The sequence below is a fragment of the Phytophthora ramorum genome, assembly GCF_020800215.1.
Source record: "Phytophthora ramorum isolate Pr-102 chromosome Unknown Phyram_PR-102_s0012, whole genome shotgun sequence".
Lineage (NCBI taxonomy): Eukaryota > Oomycota > Peronosporomycetes > Peronosporales > Peronosporaceae > Phytophthora > Phytophthora ramorum.
The window spans coordinates 498,665-518,450 of NW_027150658.1; the positions used below are offsets into that span (position 1 = coordinate 498,665).

The following is a 19,786-nucleotide window of genomic DNA, read 5'->3' on the forward strand; positions in this document are numbered from 1 at the left end:
CACATAGCTTTTTATCCTATATGTCGTAAATGATACCGGTACCTACCAACGGCGGCACCGAAACCGCTGAAAGGCGGGCTCGCTAGTAGCGAGCGAAAGGCGTGTGCCCCACCTTGCCATGCAGTATGTGCTTGCCTCAATCGCCATGTTCGTACGCCGTTTCCAGGCCGTGGCTGCAACTTGCTGCATGCCTTTCATGCTCAGATTGGAGCCACCCCAGGTGTAGGTTCAGCGTTACTCACAATTGTGATGATTTCACATTTTTGAAAAACGGCACTTGAAGCCTCAAGCGGCCAACCAAGCTTGCGAGGCACCTGTGAATCGATGGCACATGGGGCGACGACCGGTTCGTGTCGCTCTCTCAGTTGTCCAACACGCACGTGTCATGCGGTTATAACTACTACGTCGAAGTGAGTACTTGCTAATGTGCTGGCAGCGGTCCTTAGTGCCGCGCTCCAAAGGCTCCTTGGGCCGGGGATCCCGCGGTCTTGTCTCGTCGAGATCCCAATTGAAATCGCGCATCGGGCCTTCCATCGGTCGTGGTGGCGGTGGCACCGCTGCGGCGTCGGCGCCATTCATGCCCCCACATGGCTTAGGAAAGCCGACGAGGAATTGCGCCACCTGACAAGCATGACATGGTCGACAGGCCACGAAAATGAGCACCACGCGCTCGGCTCATCTGGCCATTTCGCTATGGGGTCGCCACCTGGTCAGCGTAGCGCGTAGAGCTCCTCGATGTGTACATGTATTTGCACGGAGCACTTTGAGTCAGTCGCGACGTTGAAACAATTGTCAACCTCCACGTGTAGTGTCGTAGCAAAACTATCGACTCCCTGCGCAGCAGTCGAGTTTCGACGGCGTCGCGGGGAAACCCTACGCTTCTGGCACTTTGCTACGTCAAACATCAACAACAAAAATGGCAGATGCTCTCTGGCAAGTACCATTTGAACATATTTACAGACTACTTCTTCAGTATCGTACAGCACGAACACCTCGCCGCTTAAATTGGCATGTAGTAGCGCCCAGTTTCGAAGAAGTCGTACTCCCGGAAGTAAATTCGACGACTGACATGAGGTGCCGCGTATTCAAAGATGTCAATCAGCACGTGTTGATCGAGTACGGGCATCAACGACGGACATTTCCTGCGTTTGCTGTCGATGAGTTCCTCGTGTCCACCACCCATCACACTCAAAATGGCAGCTTTGCAACTCGCAGGGAAAGGCAGAGCCACGGGCAGCGGCTCGAGGTGGTGCGCCTTGAAATCGTTATAGTGCGCCATGTGTGAGCGCTGGGCAACAATGTCTAGATACTCCAAGGTGCGGTTCATTTCCAGCAATTTCAACAGAGCGGCGTAGCAGTCGTCGAACGGGTGGTACACTGCCCTCTGATCCATACGAACTCGTAGGTGTCGCGCACATTTTGTAAACGGATTCTCCGAATCGCAGAGCGCTTCAGCAATTGATTCTACATCCCAAAAAGAGGGGTTAGACGCGGAGTAGAGTGCCAAATCCCGATAATTGCTGTCACGGAGGCAAAAACGCATCTCAATGGTGTGAGTGCACACCGCTAACTGCAACAGCTTGGGACAGCAGGCTACAATGCCCTCCAGGTCACCCGTATCGAAGCTCTCGAATTCGAGGGTAAGATGCGCTAGTGAAGCACCAATGAGCAAAAGCAAGCCTTGGAGCACTTCTGGGTCAGGGTCGTCACCAAACTTAATCGCTAGTGATGTGACACCGGCAAGCCCAGTGGGTGGAAGCGTGAGCTCTCGATAAATAAGGTTCTTGCGCTGTACCTGGCACTTCCCAAATCCAGGTACCAAGGCGTCGACCCAATCACTTTTATCGTCGTCGGTCACCAATTTCACGCCCGCTATTTCCCTTGCAACCTTGAATGATCGGTTAGTATCGACCGCTTCGTCCAGATGCATCGGTGACAATGTAATCGGCGAGTTTGCCTTGATACAAATGTCAATTGCTGCGTCGGATGGAGAAGACGATAAACCAAGCAACGCTTCTTCTGGTCCACTGGACTCCAAAACTTCCGCCATCGCCTGCACGGCGTCCGCTGTAATCACAACGTTGCGAAGAGTCAAGCTCTCGAGCCGCGAGTGGAGGCGAGCTTTCTCCGAAAAGCAGGCGAAGATAATCCACTGCCATGTCCATCGGCAAAGTGCCCAGTCACCATCGTCTTCTTCTCCATCGTTTAGCTCCAGCCCGAGCGAAAGATGCCTAGCTGTCTGGTTTACAGCAACAGCTGAGCAAATACGCTCAAAGACCCAGCTCCGCATCGCCTCGCAGTCGAAGTGCACAGAACTTAGCGTGAGCTCGTTTGCGTGTCCGAAGTCGGAAACGAGCGGGCCCGTCATAGCTGTCACCCCCAAGCCGAAATCTGCCCACTCGATTCCTGATGGCGCTTCAAGGTTCTTTGAACCTCCAAACAAACCAAAAGTCAACCGCCCAACTACCTGTCGAGCTTCTTCACGACTGCCATTCGACGTGATCCTAGAGCAGAGTTCGTGCCTCAGCGCCAATCCCGATACTCGAATCCCATCGTGGGCCAAACTTTCCACGAGCTCCGCCAGGTCAACGCTGACACTGACATCTCGCAGGTCCACCATAATCGACTCCAACACAAACGCGATTCTTAACGGAGTTACGTCCCAATACTCACGCCACTGTATCCGTACCGCCCTCACCGTCTCCTGCAGTTTCCGGAGATATGCGAGCATTTCTTCACTGCTGCTAGTCAGCCACGGCCCCAACTGCACCGTGACTGGAATCTCGATCTCCGTCGACCCGGTAAACGCCTTCCTGCCACGCATACCTGCAATTTTAGCCAGTGCTTCTCTGTATTCTGCACTGCAAACACTATATTGCCCCGTTCCGCAAAATGCGTCGATGCCTTTCAACAATTCTCCTTCTTCGTCAGGTCCGTCGCCCACAAGTGCAAACTGGAAGCGGGGCCAAACTTCATCCTCGAAAAGTTCTTCCTGGGCGTCAACGTCCAAATTTACGTATTGCACAAGTAGTTTCTTCCACGCCGCATTGTCGACGTGAGCTACTGCAGCTAACAAGCCCAAGGCCTCGCGTATTTGCTGAACGAAAGACGATTTCCCACCTTCCTTGGCGAAACTTGGCAGCTGCACCAGAATTCCTCGAAAGCTCTGTCCGGGGGCGTCCTCCAACACCCCCTTCACATACCGCAGACACCCGTAAAGGCGCTGGCACCAAGGCAGCAGGAAGTCCCATTTCCAGCTACAGCTGTCGTCCACCATTTGCTTTTCTGGATAATTTCGCTATGCGCGGCAAAATATACAATTGTTTATCGATCCAAATACAAATGTAGCGTTAGCTTTACAATTCAGTTCACGTTTGCGCTTTACTACGCAGGTGAAAACAGTACACCGTCTGCAAGCTGGGAGCAACACGTTAAGCTGGAATCACCATTCTCCCTCTGTAGGAGCCCTCCTATTATAATATACAAACTGCGACGACGTTGCAGCTGCGTGTGGCTTTCATCATTCCAATAGTGACGGCGAGGGGCGAAGATCCGGCGTGGTTCAAGAATGAGAAGTACGCAAAGCTGGCTGAAAATGGGGTACCGCGAGGCAAGGCAGCTCCAACACTGGAACCGACTCGAGAAAACCGGGCTAAGACGTACCTTTGGTTTCCCATGTATATTTTCCTATACTGGTACGCGTTCATGGCATACCTGAGAGCCTCATCTGCAAGGTCATTCATTGACTTGGTTCCCTTTCATCGTTGGTATCACGCACAGGTCGGACGCATACACTGCCCCGGAAGTTGTTGCTGATCGACCTGGAGATCGGTCGAACCTGCGCCGGTGTGAGAGCACCACGACTCCGATCACCCGCTGCAATTCGCAGCAGCGCCGCAGCTTCGACGTGGCCCCCAGCAACTGCCCGTGACAATGGCGTTTCCCCCATTGCATTCTTGATATGTGGTGACGCGCCTCTGGCCAGGAGAAGACGGACAACCTCCAGACGTCCTTGAGTTGCAGCGAGCAGCAATGGCGTATCACCGGTGCAGCTTTGCGCGTGGACGTTCGCCGCGTGGCTCAAAAGAAGGTGGACGACCTCAATCCGACCACGTAAAGCAGCAGTGGACAGCGCGGTGTACCCGCGAGTACGGTTCGGGGCGTCAACAAAGGCCCCGTTCTCCAACAAAAGTCGAACGACTCCAGCTCGGCCGTTGCGAGCAGCGATTTCCAGTGCTCGATTGCCGTCGCCATTAACCACTTCAACGGTAGCTCCTCGACTCAATAGCAAATGAACAATCTCCACAAACCCCCGCTTGGCGGCAGCCATGAGTGGCGTGTATCCCCTCCACTCGACAGCGTCTACAGCAGCTCCACCCACATCCAGCAGCAACTCACACACCGCTTTATGGCGCTTCGACGCAGCCAAGTACAAAGCAGTGCACCCTTTCCTGCTCTTCGTCTCCACAACATCGACCTCACGCTGGAACGAGGCAGGCAGCAGATCCTTCACAATGAACGTGTGGCCGTGCACTGCCGCATACATGAGCGGCGTCAAGCCTTTGACTCGATCACGGGTCATCAGATCCGCTCCAGCACTTAGCAGCTCCCGCACAACCTCCAGACGTCCATTTCCCGCTGCAAAATGCAGAGCCGAGTGACCTGACTTGCTGTATAGTTCAAGTCCCGCTCCTCTTGCAACCAAGAGCTCCACGAATGCAAGTTGTCCGTTCCTCGAGGCGTACATGAGCGGCGTCATCTCGTCAGCATCCACCGTGTCCACATTGGCCCCAGCACTAAGGAAAAGCCGAGAGATTGCCCCCCGACCACACTGCACCGCAACACTCAGTGCCGTCTCCCCCTTGGAATTCTGCAGCTCGAGCGATGCACGTCGAGTCACCAAGCTCTTGACAAGGTCCGTATGCCCCTCTCGAGTTGCCAGTATCAGTGGCGTCGAGGAGCTGCGATCTTTGCGATCCACTGCAGCCCCAGCGTTCACCAGCAGCTCCACTATTTCCAACTGACCCATCGTAGCAGCCACGTGCAGTGCACTGCTCCCGTCGGAGTTTGGAGCATCGACGCTTACTCCTCGATCCAAAAGACAGCGGACATTGCCTGCGTGACCCCTCCCTGCTGCTAGAACCAGAGCTGCAGCGTACGTATTGGCGTCCCTGGCGTCGATCGCAGCCAACCCCTCCTCCTTCAGCACTCGGAGCACTTCCGACTGGGTCCGAGCCACTGCGAGTTGGCGAGAAGCTCTGCGGTCCTTCTCAGTTGACGTGCCACGGCTCAGTTTCGTGTATTTCGGGAAAAGCTTCTTTTCATGTCGCCACCGGCTACTTTCTATTACCGGTGGCTTTTTTCCATGAGTGCAGTTACATTGTATTTCGATGACTATTATTGATTTCGTAGCTGTACGAAATTGATGTAGCGTTCAAATGAGGATGCACAGAGACGAAAGGGCAAGAAGTGCACGTTTTGGAAACTGATTGGAATTTTACATAGAAATTACTTGATAATATCATACTTTATCTGACGATATGTTCTCTATGAAATCTCTGCTCGGCGGAGCGGAGGCGATGTTCACTTCGCATTTGCCATGCGAGCTCTCAGGCACATTCGCTCCGCCGTCAACGATGCCTACGACGGCATCCGGCGCCTTCGACAACAGCTTCGCGATGCTGAAGAGACGATCCGACGCCAAGCGCGCGAGATCGATATGCTAACGACCTCGCTGCGCCGGATCAGACAGGGCCGCGAGCTGGTCTCTGAATCCGCTTCCGACACGGAGGACGAAGAGATGTGGGGCTTTCCATCGCCGCGCCGACCAAGGACACCGGAATTCGTCGACAACTTCAACTCCACCACGCCAAGCCCAAATCTTGCAGGCTATTATAGCCAATCAAGCGACGACGAATCTGAGGATAGCGATTGATTCTGATTGGGTTGTAGCCAGAAAATTTCATTCATTGCAAATTTCATTTTGTTCGTTTCAGTACATTGTAGGGTAGTAACGTTTAAGTCAAATTTCTTTCTGGCGTTAAAAAATTATCTGTGCTGCTTACAATGCGGTTTCTACTAAATCCAGATAATATACCACAAAGAATTTTCTGAAGCTCAATAACTGAAAACAAATGACATTCGTGCGCTATCCTTCCAATATAGAGCGCCTTTGCAGCTGACGTCTCCGTCGGCTGCTCACGCTGACATGCGTTTGTGTTCTCTCGTTGGAGTCTTGCTCACTTTCAAATTAGCCTCAAAGCAGTCTGCCTATAGACTAACCGCTCAAGTTCCAACCGATCCAGCCACAACAGAAGCCTCCCACCACATCAGCTTTCCGCATCTTCCCTTGCTGTCAAGTTGCTCCGCTTGTTGTGACCCGCTAGGCTCCATACGCTCGCGTAGAGCTCAAAGAAGGCATTCCCGCCGGTTGGTGTCAGCTATCAGCAGCGACGTCCCCAACACTCAACCGGCGACGGCCGTACCCTCGCAATCACCGCCCCGTGTCAGTGATGCTCAAAGTAGTTCACGGCGGTCACTGTCGTCAAGCAGCAGCGACATTCCCACGACTCAACCCGCTACCACGGTGCCCTCGCCATTGCTTCAAAGTGCGCGTGAAGATAGTAGTACACCGACTCCGACTAGCCAACCTGTGATAGCTTCGTCATCCAGCGAAAGCGAGGACTTTGCATGTGAAGTAACCCCGCGACGACAACCACCTGCATCAATTGGAAGCAGTGGCAGCGGTAATGAACTGTTGCAGAGCCATACAAGCGCAAGTGCTGCTGAACTATCGGCTAGTGACAGCAATTATTCGTACGCGAGTGGTGGCGAAGAACACGAAGGTGTATCTCTCGTAGCGAGCATGGAATCCGGATCCAGCATACCTCACAGTCGAGAAGAGTTTGTTCACCCAGTCACATTCATAACGAAGGCCGAAGCCCGGGCGCAGCTCGACGGGTTGGAGAACGCTCGATTTTCTGTAACCGGCAACAGTCGCTTCTCCACGCGATTGTCGTGTACAACTCATGTTGATTGCACTGCAGAAGCTCGAATTAAGAAAGAGCGCAACGGACAGTTCCGCCTTTTTCGAAGTGGGATTCACACTACCGCAAAAGTGGCTGTGATGGCGCAGCGCACTGGCATCCACAAGCCGTTCCTTTCGGAGATTGACAACCTACTTCTTGGTGGTCAGGGCCCGCGTCAGTGCTTGATCACACTGCAAACAAAGTACATCGACAATGAAGATACATTGACTTTGCTGCCTTCAGTTACACAACTGAAAAACCGAGCGCATAAACTCCGAAAGCGAGGTGATTTTGACATTACGACATATGCAGACATCATGGAGTGGGCATCGCCAAGAATGTGCTTTACCAAGACCACATTTTTCAAGGATATGAGGTACTTTGTGGAGGATGACGCGCTCCGGGTTAGCCACCAGCCCTTGCAATACCAGAACGAACTGCTCGTTTTAGACATCTTTACGGACGCATTGGAGATTGGACAGACTTCCGTGGGGATTATCTTCACATCGAGGCGATTATTTCGAACGGTTACTCGCATGTTGTTGGGCCAACGGAAAGAAGTACTCATGGCCACCGATGGAACGTACAAGCTTCATTTTGGTGGTTGGACCCTTGTCTCCTTCGGAACATATGGAGTGAGATATACTGCAACACACCAATATCAGCAAAAGTTTTACCCGGCTGCGTTCATGTTCGTTCGGACTGAGACCGCGTACGCATACGTTCGACTTTTTACAGTCGTCAAGGATCGCACCAAGGAATTTTTCGGGGGAATCCTGGACGTACCGTTTGGATCAATGGATCATTCTTCGGAGATTGCAAATGCATTCCGCCAGGTGTGGCCGGACATTAAGCTGTTGAACTGTTGGCCACATTTGGATCGAAATGCTCGACGAAAGAAGAGCCTTCTAACAGACTCTGACCGCTACGAGAACATCATCAAGCCGCAGCTCGACTATCTGAGTCTGTCGCGGTCGTTCGACCAATTCGAAGCACTATCTAACCTGGTAACATCGAATTGGGCTGCTCTAGGGGAAACGGAATACGCTCATTGGTTAGAGGACCAATACCTCGTTGATCCGTGGGATCTGTGGTTCTACACAGCCAGTGACGAGCCTGGGATCGTGCCCAACCAAAACCCAATAGAGTCCCATCATCACGCCATCAAAGCAAGTAGTGTCATGCACCTTCGCGCTGCTACTGGCCATGTATTAGCCGGGACGTTGCCAAGAATTCTAACGCAATGCGCCATGGACTTTGGCTCGGAAATCATATGTCACTACGCAAGTGGCCCGGTCGGAGCAGAGATACTCCAAGCTGCAATGAACCTTTGTGCTCATGAGAACCACTTTCCGAAGCACCGAGGAAAATCGAAACGAGCAATCCTTTGCATCGGCGAGTACTACTTCAACGCTGATTACTACGTGGTTCAAGATGACAACGTGCACGGTCTTAACGTCGATACAGCACGAACAAAGCTGTATAAGCGTTCTCTCGGCGGAAATATGAGAGCACACGAGAAGATCGAAAACGTTCAGCTTCGATATCTATCTCTCCACCGCGTGACAATTCTCGAGCGAGTGTCGTTTGAGCATAACTGGGATTCTCCGTCTTGGTGTGTGGATGAAATCAAGACAATTCGCCAAAAGTTCAAATGCGACTGCAAGTCGTTTTACCAATCTGGATGGCTGTGCGCACACGTACTAGCTTGTTTAAAGCTAGTGGACGCAGTGGATTTGAGCGCAATGCTCCGGGGTTTGCCAACTCGTAGACCGCCTGGGCGTCCTCGAAAGAAAGCTAAGTGTCTGGAACGCGACGGTCTCAGGAGGTCACAATATAGTATGACCGCACTGATCAAGAGATTAGTCGATAAGCCCGCGAGTGTTATCAACTGGAGTGTTCTGGGAACCTGGACCAACACAGGTGACGATGGTGTTGAAATCAGTCGGGACTTCGTCGGAACAATCAAGCCACCGTTTTTGCGCGGTGGTAAACGTCACTGGGATGTGGATTTTCACGAAATTGAGAAAGAGGAAGAATATGAGGCTGAAGAGCTTGCCACTATGATCAACTACTCGTTTCGGATGGGGCACATCATTGTTCGAAGCTGATCGGTAAGTAGTGTGTGCACTACCGCGTCTACATTTGTATGCCTGCATTTCATTCAAAGCAAAAAACTCAGAAAAAGAAGATAAAACAGAAAACACTAGAAAAAAGGAGTTGTTCCACCCACCTCTCCAAAAAAATCTTGTGTTAAAATCTGACATACAATTTAGCCGGTGGCATACAATAACACCGGTGGCATACAATATCACCCTCCGCATGGAAAATAGCTGGCGGGGAATAAAAAGAAACCGAAAATGCACGCAATAAAAAATAGCCGATGAAAGCATGAAAAAAAACCGCCCCCGTGTATTTCAAGTGCATGTTCATGGATAGAGGCGCCCAGCCACCGCTTTGTCGAGTGTCGGGTGCGGGCATCGAGTGGTCGGACTGGAAACTTGCTGGAAGCGAGTGTGTTGCTCACGGGTGGGTGAATTGAGGTGTGAACGCCACGGTCAGTGGGTTCGAGGATTCGTGCGGTCGTGGGGACAGACCCACGAAGATGACGCGTGAAATACAAGGACAACAGTCCAGAGGAGTCGGTTCATACCGCCAAGGGAAGGGAGCGTTCCGTGGGGTGTGGAGTGCAACCTTGCTTCGGCCTCATGACTTGCGTGACCGATGGAAGCAAGCGGCGATGATATGCTATCCAAGCTGTATTGAACAGTATAGTGCGAAATCGAGGAGTGGCCCATGGTTGGCGCAATCTGCAGCTAGCTTTCGTGTAGGTAGAGGTGTGGATACGACCAACGAGGCGTTGACTTCGAAAGTGGTGCTTTGGGGTTCCGAGCGCGATAAGTTACCAACTAAGTGCAAACAAGTAAGCCCTGTAATACGTGTGGGAAGGATCTGGTCAGTGCAGTTTTGTAAGCGATTTGGCAGCTTTTCTAGGCCTGTTTTGTGCTGAGCTCGTACCGTTTTAGGGCCATAATAAGTATGCTGGTCAAGCGACTCCAGTTTTGAGCGATTTCCAGACACCAACTCTCTTCGCATATTTAAGAAAAAATTGCGAAGAGAGTTATCGAAATTATTATTAGTAACTTATTATTAAAATGATGTATTGTGTTACAGATCCTGCACTCGGACCCGAACTCTAATAGCCGTTCTTAGTACATGTAGGCATCCCTGATCCCGCCAACCTTTCAGGGTCCCAGTGTTCGCCTTCCCGGTGGGGATAAGTTGAATGACCCCGAAGAGTAGGCCGAAATTGTAAGATTGTTCAGGCGGTTTGAGCCGCTGGTGATTCGAGTTGCGAGTGTCGACATGGATTCCGGACAGAATCGCGAGTACTGCTTGAATGTATCGACACCCATCGACCATGGAGTTGGATGGTCAAGGTATCGACACCTGCGCGATACATGTGTGTTGATCTCCAGATCTAAGAGAGCGTGAGCTGTATGCTTCCGGGTTGGTGCCAACACGAGCTGCCGCACGCTGAATCGCGTTGGATACTCTTGAAGTGACACACATTCGGGGATGCTGTGTTCACTGAGATACACGGCTGCTGGAATGTTATGGGGCAGCGACTTCCTTGCTTTGAGTAGGCATACCGCTCCGAACACTGGGCACGCAAAGTGATGGCCGGAGCAGTTCAACATTCGTTGCGTTGGGATGGAGCGTTGGCTAACCTTAGACCCGATCAGGTGAGTGTGCACCGACGATGCGGTGCTTGACGTTGAAGTCGGTCTCTGGCGGTTGCCAGTGTCGCGCACCTCCCTCTCCAGTGGAGTTTTGGCCAACCGCTTTGCTGTTTGGAGCGGAGTATGGGCTTGAGTAGGACGAGTGCTGAGGCTGTACCAATAAGTGTTACAAGGGTAAAGCTCTGTTTTGTTTTTCACTTGTTTGCTGTAAGGAAGAATCGCGACTGAGCAATGTTCTCAGGTACCGGCTCCACGTCGAGCACCCCCAAATGCATGGTACCACTCCTTGTACACTCACCTGGCGCCGTTGCGTGTTCCCCGTCCTTAGTAATGACACCCCTCCTCGCTGAACGCCCCCGCCGTGTCCTCTGTTCTGGTCTTCCCCTTCCAGTGGAGCGTGCGGACTCCTATCCCGCTCTCGGAATCAGCTCATCACGTATTAAGTCATCATTTGGGGCTGCTCATCCCGTCGAGTAACACTGCAATGGTCCCGAAGGCCCCAACGGGTGCGGCAACCGGCGAATGCTTGACTTGACCTCCAGGCACGCCCAGCTCCCGACAAGGTGCGCGACATCGAGAATTGCGATATCTTCGGCCTTCAAGGTAAACCAAACACAGTTTACCCTTCCTAATGACGCGATCTCCGATCGACGGAGAAGAAGGCCAGACCCCCCCCCCCAAGAGGTTGGTCAGAAGGACACGCCAGGTTGAGCGAAGTGAAGCGCAGCTCGATTTGGTGGATGGAGACCGACGCCTTGTGCTGAGCAGGAGTACCAATGCGGCGGATGCCCTTCAGAATCATGCGAATTTGTGGATGTCCGCACTGGAAATCGGCGCCAGCAGCCACAAAAAATGCATAATACCGGACAAGGTGGGTGAGATAGTCGAACTGCGGACTGGGTGACCCAAATCTGTAACCCTCGGGCTCACGCTGCTGATGGACTGAAATGTCGTGTCTCACGTCGAGAGGGACGGGCACAGGCCCGAAATATATAGTATAAAATAATCAAATATAAAATCAGCGCCCTTAATATACAGTTTACCATTGGCCAGGAATATACAGTAGACTATACTCAATTATAACAGCTGCGGCCTTAAAATATATCTTTGCGTTGCAGTATAATTAAATCCTATATAAATTTGACTTTTCTGATCCACCCATTTCTGCACTACGCAGACTTTGCTGGTCGCGGAAACTACACATTCGCCTTTAGCCCGCCCGTCTGCTCATGTCAGATTGAAAGGCATCCCGGCAAGCTTGCGTCCAGCGCCTTTGGTCACAAGGCCATTAAATGACTGACTAAGGTAGTCGATACCTGCGGAGCAGGCTTCTACGAGAGCTTGATAATACTACCAACAATAGTGAGCTTCTTGGGTCGGCAAGAGCGATTCTCGACCAAATTCCTCTACGGCACATTACACTCGTTAAAACGCTTTCTAAATCCCCAGGTTTTGCGAGGACCCCAAGAAGCTCAAGATGCGGAAGATACCCAAACCGACCCAAAGATGCAGCCCCACCAGCTACATATCGAAACCAATGTGACAAGCCCAAGAATCCCACCGGTGCCTTCAACCCCACCAGCTACGTATCCAAGCACTCCACCGGGCCTCGACCACCGACGCAAACGCGACAGTTCGAGGCCCAGTGTTTCCCTGCAAATGGTGAAGAGACATACCCGTTCACGGCGCTTTTGGGACAGCATTTCGTCGAAGGTAGATCGAAGTGCAGATCCAGGGCATCAACTTTGGAGCCCGTCGTTAACCTGAGTAAAGCTGATGTTGCAGCATTGCAGATCGAACTTTGCGCTCAGCGCTTCCCAAGGCAATCTAGGCACTTACTAAGTGTATACGCGGCTATTCTAAAGGCGAACACAAATAAACTTGTGTGTACCTTTGGTCTAATTGCTCAACTCTTCTGTCATGCAACTTAAAATGCGAGTGTCATATATGCATAGTAGGTTAGCATTCAATGCCAACAGGCTACAGGACCAACACCACCAGGCTACAAGTCCCACGTCAACATGTTACAAAAGACCCACACCATTAGGCTCCAGAGGACCCACACCAATAGGCTACAGAACACAAACGTAACCCGCCTAATGTACGCCAACATAAAATCAAATACATACAAGTGAGGCGAAGAGGGTGAACGCCTTTTTCATCCAGAGGTGTATAATGCTCCCAGCCACACCACAATGGGGTACTGAATGAGGTTCTCACCTAGTGTGATGTGTGTCCTTACGGCAATCCCTACATGTATCTTTTACCTTCGGGTATCCCGGACTTTCACCGCTTGAAAACGAGTTGTTAGTTACACAAATTGAATACAAAATGAATACCGAGCTTCGTCCAGACCAACTGAAAACGGGAAGAAGATATACAACTGAATGGCAGACCACAGACAGATCTTCTTCCGACTAACCAACAAATACAGAGTTATACAAAATATACAGCCACTCAGAGGACATAGAATGCGGCAGACACGGACGACTGTCAGAGCATGGGCTCCAACCCTCCTGGTGATGATGGAGCCCCAGTGGAAAAGTGGCTGGTTATACTAGGGAGGGGGTAATGGCAAAAGGACAATGCGGATGCGACAAACGAGCTAAAACACAAGTCAACAACGGTGTAGCGGGGCTACACAGTCGGTTCACCTCCTACCTTAGTGCAACATGCACTAATGGATACATTCAGGTGACCACTCCACAGGGTGGTCCACATTCATAGCAAAAGCATATGACTGGTAGAAAGCAACATCTTTCTACCAATGAGAGTCATTCAATAGATAGGGGTTCTGCCAGCCATCCAATGGCAGAACCTCTCATTAGAAATATCAGTTTTAGGAGGAAACCCCATTTACAATCAATACAGTTCTCATTTGGCACCAAATCTATCGTTCGGTTCCTTTATCTTAGTTTAAATATACTTGCGGATACAAGTATACTGAACTTAAGTTAAATACTCCTACGCTTCCTCATACACGTGCGCACACGTGTAAGCTTAAGTAGTGGGTCTAAGCAGACCCATTACAAAATCCCTGAAAAACACTATGGCACCTGACAAACACAAAATAGTGTGATTTTGCTACAACATCGCAAAGACAAACACAAGGAACCTCCAAGTGACCACACGAACTTGTGGGGAACCACAAAAGAACGTTGAGTGAGCACCACATGGGCAATACTAGCCAATCCGTGATCGATATCTAGCCATTATTGGCCAATCAGAATTCGGTTTAGGGGTCGATCAACAGGCAGTGCTTGCTCGAGTGCCTGCCGCCACTCACTTTGAAACAAAGCCCTTCCCCCCTGCTCTCAGAATGCCAAGCCCTCGCCCCTGGAGTCTGCTCTGCGGCAGCTTTTCGCACGAGGACGCAGCACTGCTGCTGCAAGACATGAAAAAGTGGAAGGCTGTGAAGAGTCAACTTATGCCGTGCATTTCTTGCAGCAGCAGCGCTCCGCACTCGATGCGCTATAAGCTGCTGCGCTGCGCCTGCAAGCACTGCAAGGACGCGCCCCCCTACATGCAATGTCCATGGCGATTGAAGGTGTTGGTGTGCCAAGGAACCGATACGATTTGATATATACGAGCTCGGCCAGCATCTTTCGCAAGCCAGAACCACGTCAAAGCGTGGTCTCACTCCGCTGCAGCGTGCTTACATCAAGGAGCTCGCACGTGATAATCTCATGCCTCAGCGTATTCCGCACGCTCTGGGGCGCAAATTCAACCTCCGGCCCGCTGCGTTACCATCCCTGCGAACGGTGCAAAACGTTGAGCATCACTACCGCTGTACCCGTCTGGGGAGGAACGACAAGCACCTGGCGATCATAGAGACCGTCCGCCGTCTCGTATTTAGTGGACGTGAAGGTGAGCATGACGCCTACACGTTCACTAGCGATTACGATGAGGCTGGGTTGCCCGAGGTGGGCAATGGATCGGATGCTCGCTCGCTCTTGGTGGGCATGACGACCAAGACACTCCTCCAGAATGCCGCCCGCGACCCGGGTACTTCTGTGCTGCATCTGGATACAACATTCAAGCTGAATGCAGTCAGCTACCCGGTCTTTGTGTGCGGCATTACCGATGCTGCGCGAACATTTCATCCTGTGGCTTTATTCATCACGTCGCAGCTGCAGGAAGTTCATTTTGTTGCAGCGCTGGTAGCGCTGCGACGCATGTATGCGCGCGTGAACGGCGCTGAGATGATCGTAAAGTATATCCTTGGGGATGCTGAGAAGGCGCAGCGCGACGCGTTTGTTGAAGGTTTTGGTGCTGACTATGACTTTGACTACTTTATGTGCTTCTACCACGTCGTTGCTAAGCTACGTGAGAAGTCACGGGGTCTGAATGGAGAGCTCTCGGCGTTAGTTTGTAGGGGGGATCTACGATCTCCACTTCTCTGGCAGTGACGCTGAATACGAGGACCGAAAGGCGGCAATGCTCAAGACGTGGGCTGCGCACACGGACTTATTGTCCTTTAGCACCTACGTGCAAGCGCAATGGTTGCAAGGCCACATCGCGAAGTAGCAGTGCTACCACACGCCGACGGGATTAGCCACAACCAACTACCCCGTCGAGCAGTTCAATAGGGCACTTAAGCGCGACTACACGCACACCGGCAGCTCAAGATGGGGCTGCTGCTCGTTCAGCTGCTTGAATGCTGCAACCACCGATCCATGGCCCTGCCGAAATTCTCACAGAAACTGACGTGCCCTGTGACGTGCCCGGTGACGCTACGGACGCGCACGACTGGCCTCCGACGCCGAGGTTTGCTGCAGGAAAACGGCGTGACGCGCAGCAGCATTGACTTCCTTCTCGGGGACGCTGACCTAGAGCTCGTGCATGTCCGAGCTGTCGGTCCTCCCCGGTCCTTCATTCCTGAGCTGAACCGCGCGCGCGCAGAGATGGAAACATCGGCCCAGTTTGGGGTGCTGTATGCACGCATGGAGATTGAAGGTCAGCCGCGCACGCGCTGGCCTGTCAATCGGCGTACCGTGTACTGCCCGTGCCGCTACTACCTGAAGATGGAGTATTGCTGTCATTTGCTCTTCGTCCAGCAGACGCGCATGGTGGTGGACGAAGCCGGTGACGAGATACTCGTGAACCACAAGCGGCTCACGAAGGCTGGTCGTCCCCAGAAAGCTGGCCATGCCCTTGAGCATCTGTGATTCATTGGCGCTTGCCACGGCAACAAACGTGGTGCAACACCACAGCTCAGCGCGTCGTAGTACCTGATACAGGAACAACATCGTCCAATGATCCAACATGAACGAGATGATAATGATAATGCTCACATATGTCATTCTTTCCATATTATCTACATACATTACAACCGTAAAAACACAAGGCATTAGCTCTTGAGGTAAGCTTCCTTCCTCTCAATACGCATCATGAAGTACATCACCGAGTCCTGCCATCCACCACACAGCCGATCACGTAGTCATGCCGGCTACCGAGTCCAGCCAGCCGCCGAGCTGAGGGCCGTGTCCTGCTAGCCGCCGAGCCGAGCGCCGAGTCCTGCCAGCCACTGAGCCGAGGGTGAGTCCTGCAGGTCTGCTGCCGAGTCCTTTGTCAAGTCCTCTGCCGAGTCCGCCGCCGAGTCCCATCGACCAGTGCTCCGAGCGCGCAGCTGCCACCGGCCGCCAAGTGGGCCACCACGCCCTTCCCGCCTAGCTGCCGGCCCCGAGGGCCCTCGGCCACTGTGTCCGCCGCCGTGTGTCCGCCGCCACCGTGTCCGCGCCGAGCTAAATCTTGAATGCCAGCGACTCCCAGTGAGGGGCAGGTAAAATCAAGTGTCGCATGCGCTGTTGTGTCCTCACAACGCGGACCGTTTTCTGATAGTGTGGTGAACTGGTCTTTATGGTGTTGATCAGGGATTTTGATGTGTTTGTCGTATTTTGTGCTTCCCCACTTGATTCCTTCACTGTTGAGTTAATTTCAGTTGGTATGGGTTGATACATACTGTATATGAGACTGCGCCAAACAAAACGATGCTAGTTAACCTTTAAACGTTTTCGAGATAAATGGCTTGGAAGTTGGCGCTTCTCTTTCCGCACTTAAGTGAAATTTTTCAGGAGGGAGGTTTTTCAAAATCTCTAAATTTGACTGGAGTGTATCAGCAACGAAGCATGGAAGAGCTCGCCGCATTTGCCGCCGCAGGGGGAGACCAGACCGCCAGCAGCTCTAGTGGCTACAGCAGTGACGGTAGTGCAGACAGCAGCTGGGAGCCTGACCCAGACGACGCAAGCTCTGCGGAAAACGAGGACGAGCGCGAAGAGGATCAAGGCGGGGGCGAAGACATGGACACAAGCATAATTTTGATTGACTGCGACTTGACATCCGAGGTTACTCGTCTGATTCGCGAAGACGTTTGCACGAAGAGGTGTCTTGAGGGAAAAGCAGCTAAGCTGGAACAGTTCCTATGCTCGCTGTCCCAGATGACTGGTGGCGAGCGAAAGCAGAGCATTATGACGGCGCTAGCGGTGCTCAAGGAGACGGATACAGTGCAGCGCCATCGTGGCACCGGTGTACGGGATCAGTATCACTACTACCTTCCTCTCGTCGGGCATGTCTGTCGTGCGGCTTGGTGCGCGGCGTACGGGGTATCAACCCCAACAGTAACACGCTTCAGGAACCGCATCAATAACGGCATCTTCTCTGTGAAGGCACACGGCAATCGGCTGAACCAGAACACCAGTGCTGTTGATCTCCTGGTTCAAGGACTTCGCGAAGAGCGTGGGGGAGGTGGTGCCCGTCCGGGTGAGAAAACAATCGACTGTGGACGGTGTGGTGAAGCTGCAGTATTCCTCGGCTGACTACACCCTGCTACCAGCGTACTTCACGTGGGGGCAGCTCTACATGGAGATGCACAACTATGTCGAGGAGATTCGGCTGCGAGTACGCCAGCCAAGACCGAGTACTTTCAGGCAGCTGTTGAAGAAGCATTGTCCGACAATTCGCATCAGGTCCCAGCGCAGCAACGTTTGCGACGTTTGTAGCATCTACTGCGCGCGGATGCGGAGCGGGGTTACTGCTGAGCTGACAGAAGAACTGGGGCGACACACCGAAGCAGCTCGACACATGAGGTTCGTTGTACCTGCGGGATACAAGCATCATTTTGATTTAGACTAATGGAAACTAACATCATTTTGATTTACTCGGGACTTAAGGGAAGCGTACAACAGGATCTGTCTTCTGCAAGCGAAGACCACGCGGTGCTCATTATAGACTACAGTCAGAACCTCACATTACCAAGTGTGACCAGCACGCCGTCGCAGTGGTACTTCCTGTCGCTGCGGAGTGTCAACATGTTTGGTATTTACTACGCGAACAAGACCATCCAATACAACTACATCTACGACGAGACGGTAGCTGGCAAGGGTACAGACGAGGTGAACTCCTTGCTGCATCACTTCATCCACAAGATCGTGTTACCAGGCGGCCACCGGAAGCTAACGATCTACGCTGATAATTGTGGCGGTCAGAACAAAAACAACTACGTGCTGAAGGCGCTGCTCGCACTGGCACACATGGGTGACTTGAAGACTGTGGAGCTGAAATTCTTCGTTAAGGGGCACACCAAGAACGCAGTCGACCGCGGGTTCGGGCACGTGCGAAAGCGCTTGAGTCGGGTGGATGTATGGACGATGGATCGCCTCCTAGAAGCGGTCAACGACGCATCGGCTACGTCAGCACTCGTGCACGTGCCGAATAAGAACAATACGATCAGAGAGTACCGCGAGGTAGTGAAGGAGGCTTACAAGGACCTGAAGGATATCCAGAAGTTTCAGATATTCGTCATGAAGAGCGATTCCCCCGGGGTTGTGGCTTGCCAGAGAGGTCCAAGGTCCTCACCAGTTCTTCAAGATCTGCGGCGCAAATACGATGGAATTGTCGTGGATGCGGATCGCGTGCGTGTACTGTTCACTAGCCACTTGGAGTTGCTGCCCAACCCCCCCCCCCCCCCCCCCTCCCCCCCCGCCAAACTCCGAGAAGATCCAGCAACTGTACAACAAAGTGCGTCCGTACGTTCCAGAAGAGTTTGTGAACGATGCACTGTACGCTCCGCCGAACGACGAAGACGAACGGAAAGCAAACGAGATCAAGAGGGCTCGAGCTGCACGTCAAAAGGCATCCGCCAAGAGAAAGAAGCTAGAAAGAGAAGCAGCAACGAAGCGTGATCCACTAAGTGAAGCTGCAGGGAACAGTGCCGGTAATGAAGCCGAGGCAATGCAAACCGAGCAGCAGCCAGCAGAAGGAGATCGCAGTGGTCGAGACGAAGCATCCATGGCGAAGGAGCCGTCACATGTGAAGAAAAGACCACGTAAGGAAACGTCGTGACTGATGCGATTTCCTAGCCCGGGCAGTGTTTTGTTCTCGGTAAATCAAAATGATTCTTGTTTCCATCGCTATCAAAATCCTAAATATACACCTCGATTTTTGATTTTCTGAATTTGGTGCTCATAATACTGCGTCTAAAACAAAGAAGAAGTCGAATTAGGAGCTCGGAATAGGCGCAACGGCTCCGTTGGTTCAGTTTACCCCCAGTCAATCAATAAAAAAAAATCGAGTTCGGCCAGATCTCGAGGCAACACATTTTTTCAGAGACCCCCACTCAGCGACGACTGCGTGGATTTTGGTGCTGGGGAGCTCTACGTGTAGCTGAGACTCTCCTCTTTACGATGGTGTGCCCAGCTCGTAATTTTCTAAATGGTTAACTAGCATTATTTTGTTTCACGCCGTCTCATATGCTATTAGCCGGGGTCATCGAGTCTGCACTGCGTTCGAGGGAGACTGAAGAAGAAGCGTACAGGAAAGCGATTGGATTTCGAGTAGATGGAGCAGCACGTGTAGCGAACAAGTTGTGTTTGACGGTCACTACGCTGAGTAGGTTTTGATATAGCTTTCGAAATACACGAATGGCGTGTGGTGCAGCTCTTGTAGAAGTCGCGTACGACGTTGTCAACGCTGCTCGAATGATGCAAACGTTCAAGAAGTTGAAAAACAAGGGATTCA

The 19,786-nt window shown here is 52.1% G+C and overlaps 2 protein-coding genes across 2 annotated transcripts; both read right to left on the minus strand.

The window, feature by feature from the left end:
* Positions 1 to 1,000: 1,000 nt before the first annotated feature.
* On the minus strand, positions 1,001 to 3,277 carry KRP23_11452 (uncharacterized protein; the record flags this gene model as incomplete). Its single annotated transcript, XM_067881999.1, has 1 exon — positions 1,001 to 3,277. One exon carries the CDS (start codon positions 3,275 to 3,277, stop codon positions 1,001 to 1,003), a length of 2,277 nt encoding a protein of 758 aa, XP_067740289.1.
* A 462-nt stretch (positions 3,278 to 3,739) lies between these two features.
* On the minus strand, positions 3,740 to 5,029 carry KRP23_11453 (Ankyrin-1; the record flags this gene model as incomplete). Its single annotated transcript, XM_067882000.1, has 1 exon — positions 3,740 to 5,029. The coding sequence occupies one exon, from the start codon at positions 5,027 to 5,029 to the stop codon at positions 3,740 to 3,742; it is 1,290 nt and encodes a 429-aa protein (XP_067740290.1).
* Between the last annotated feature and the right edge of the window lie 14,757 nt (positions 5,030 to 19,786).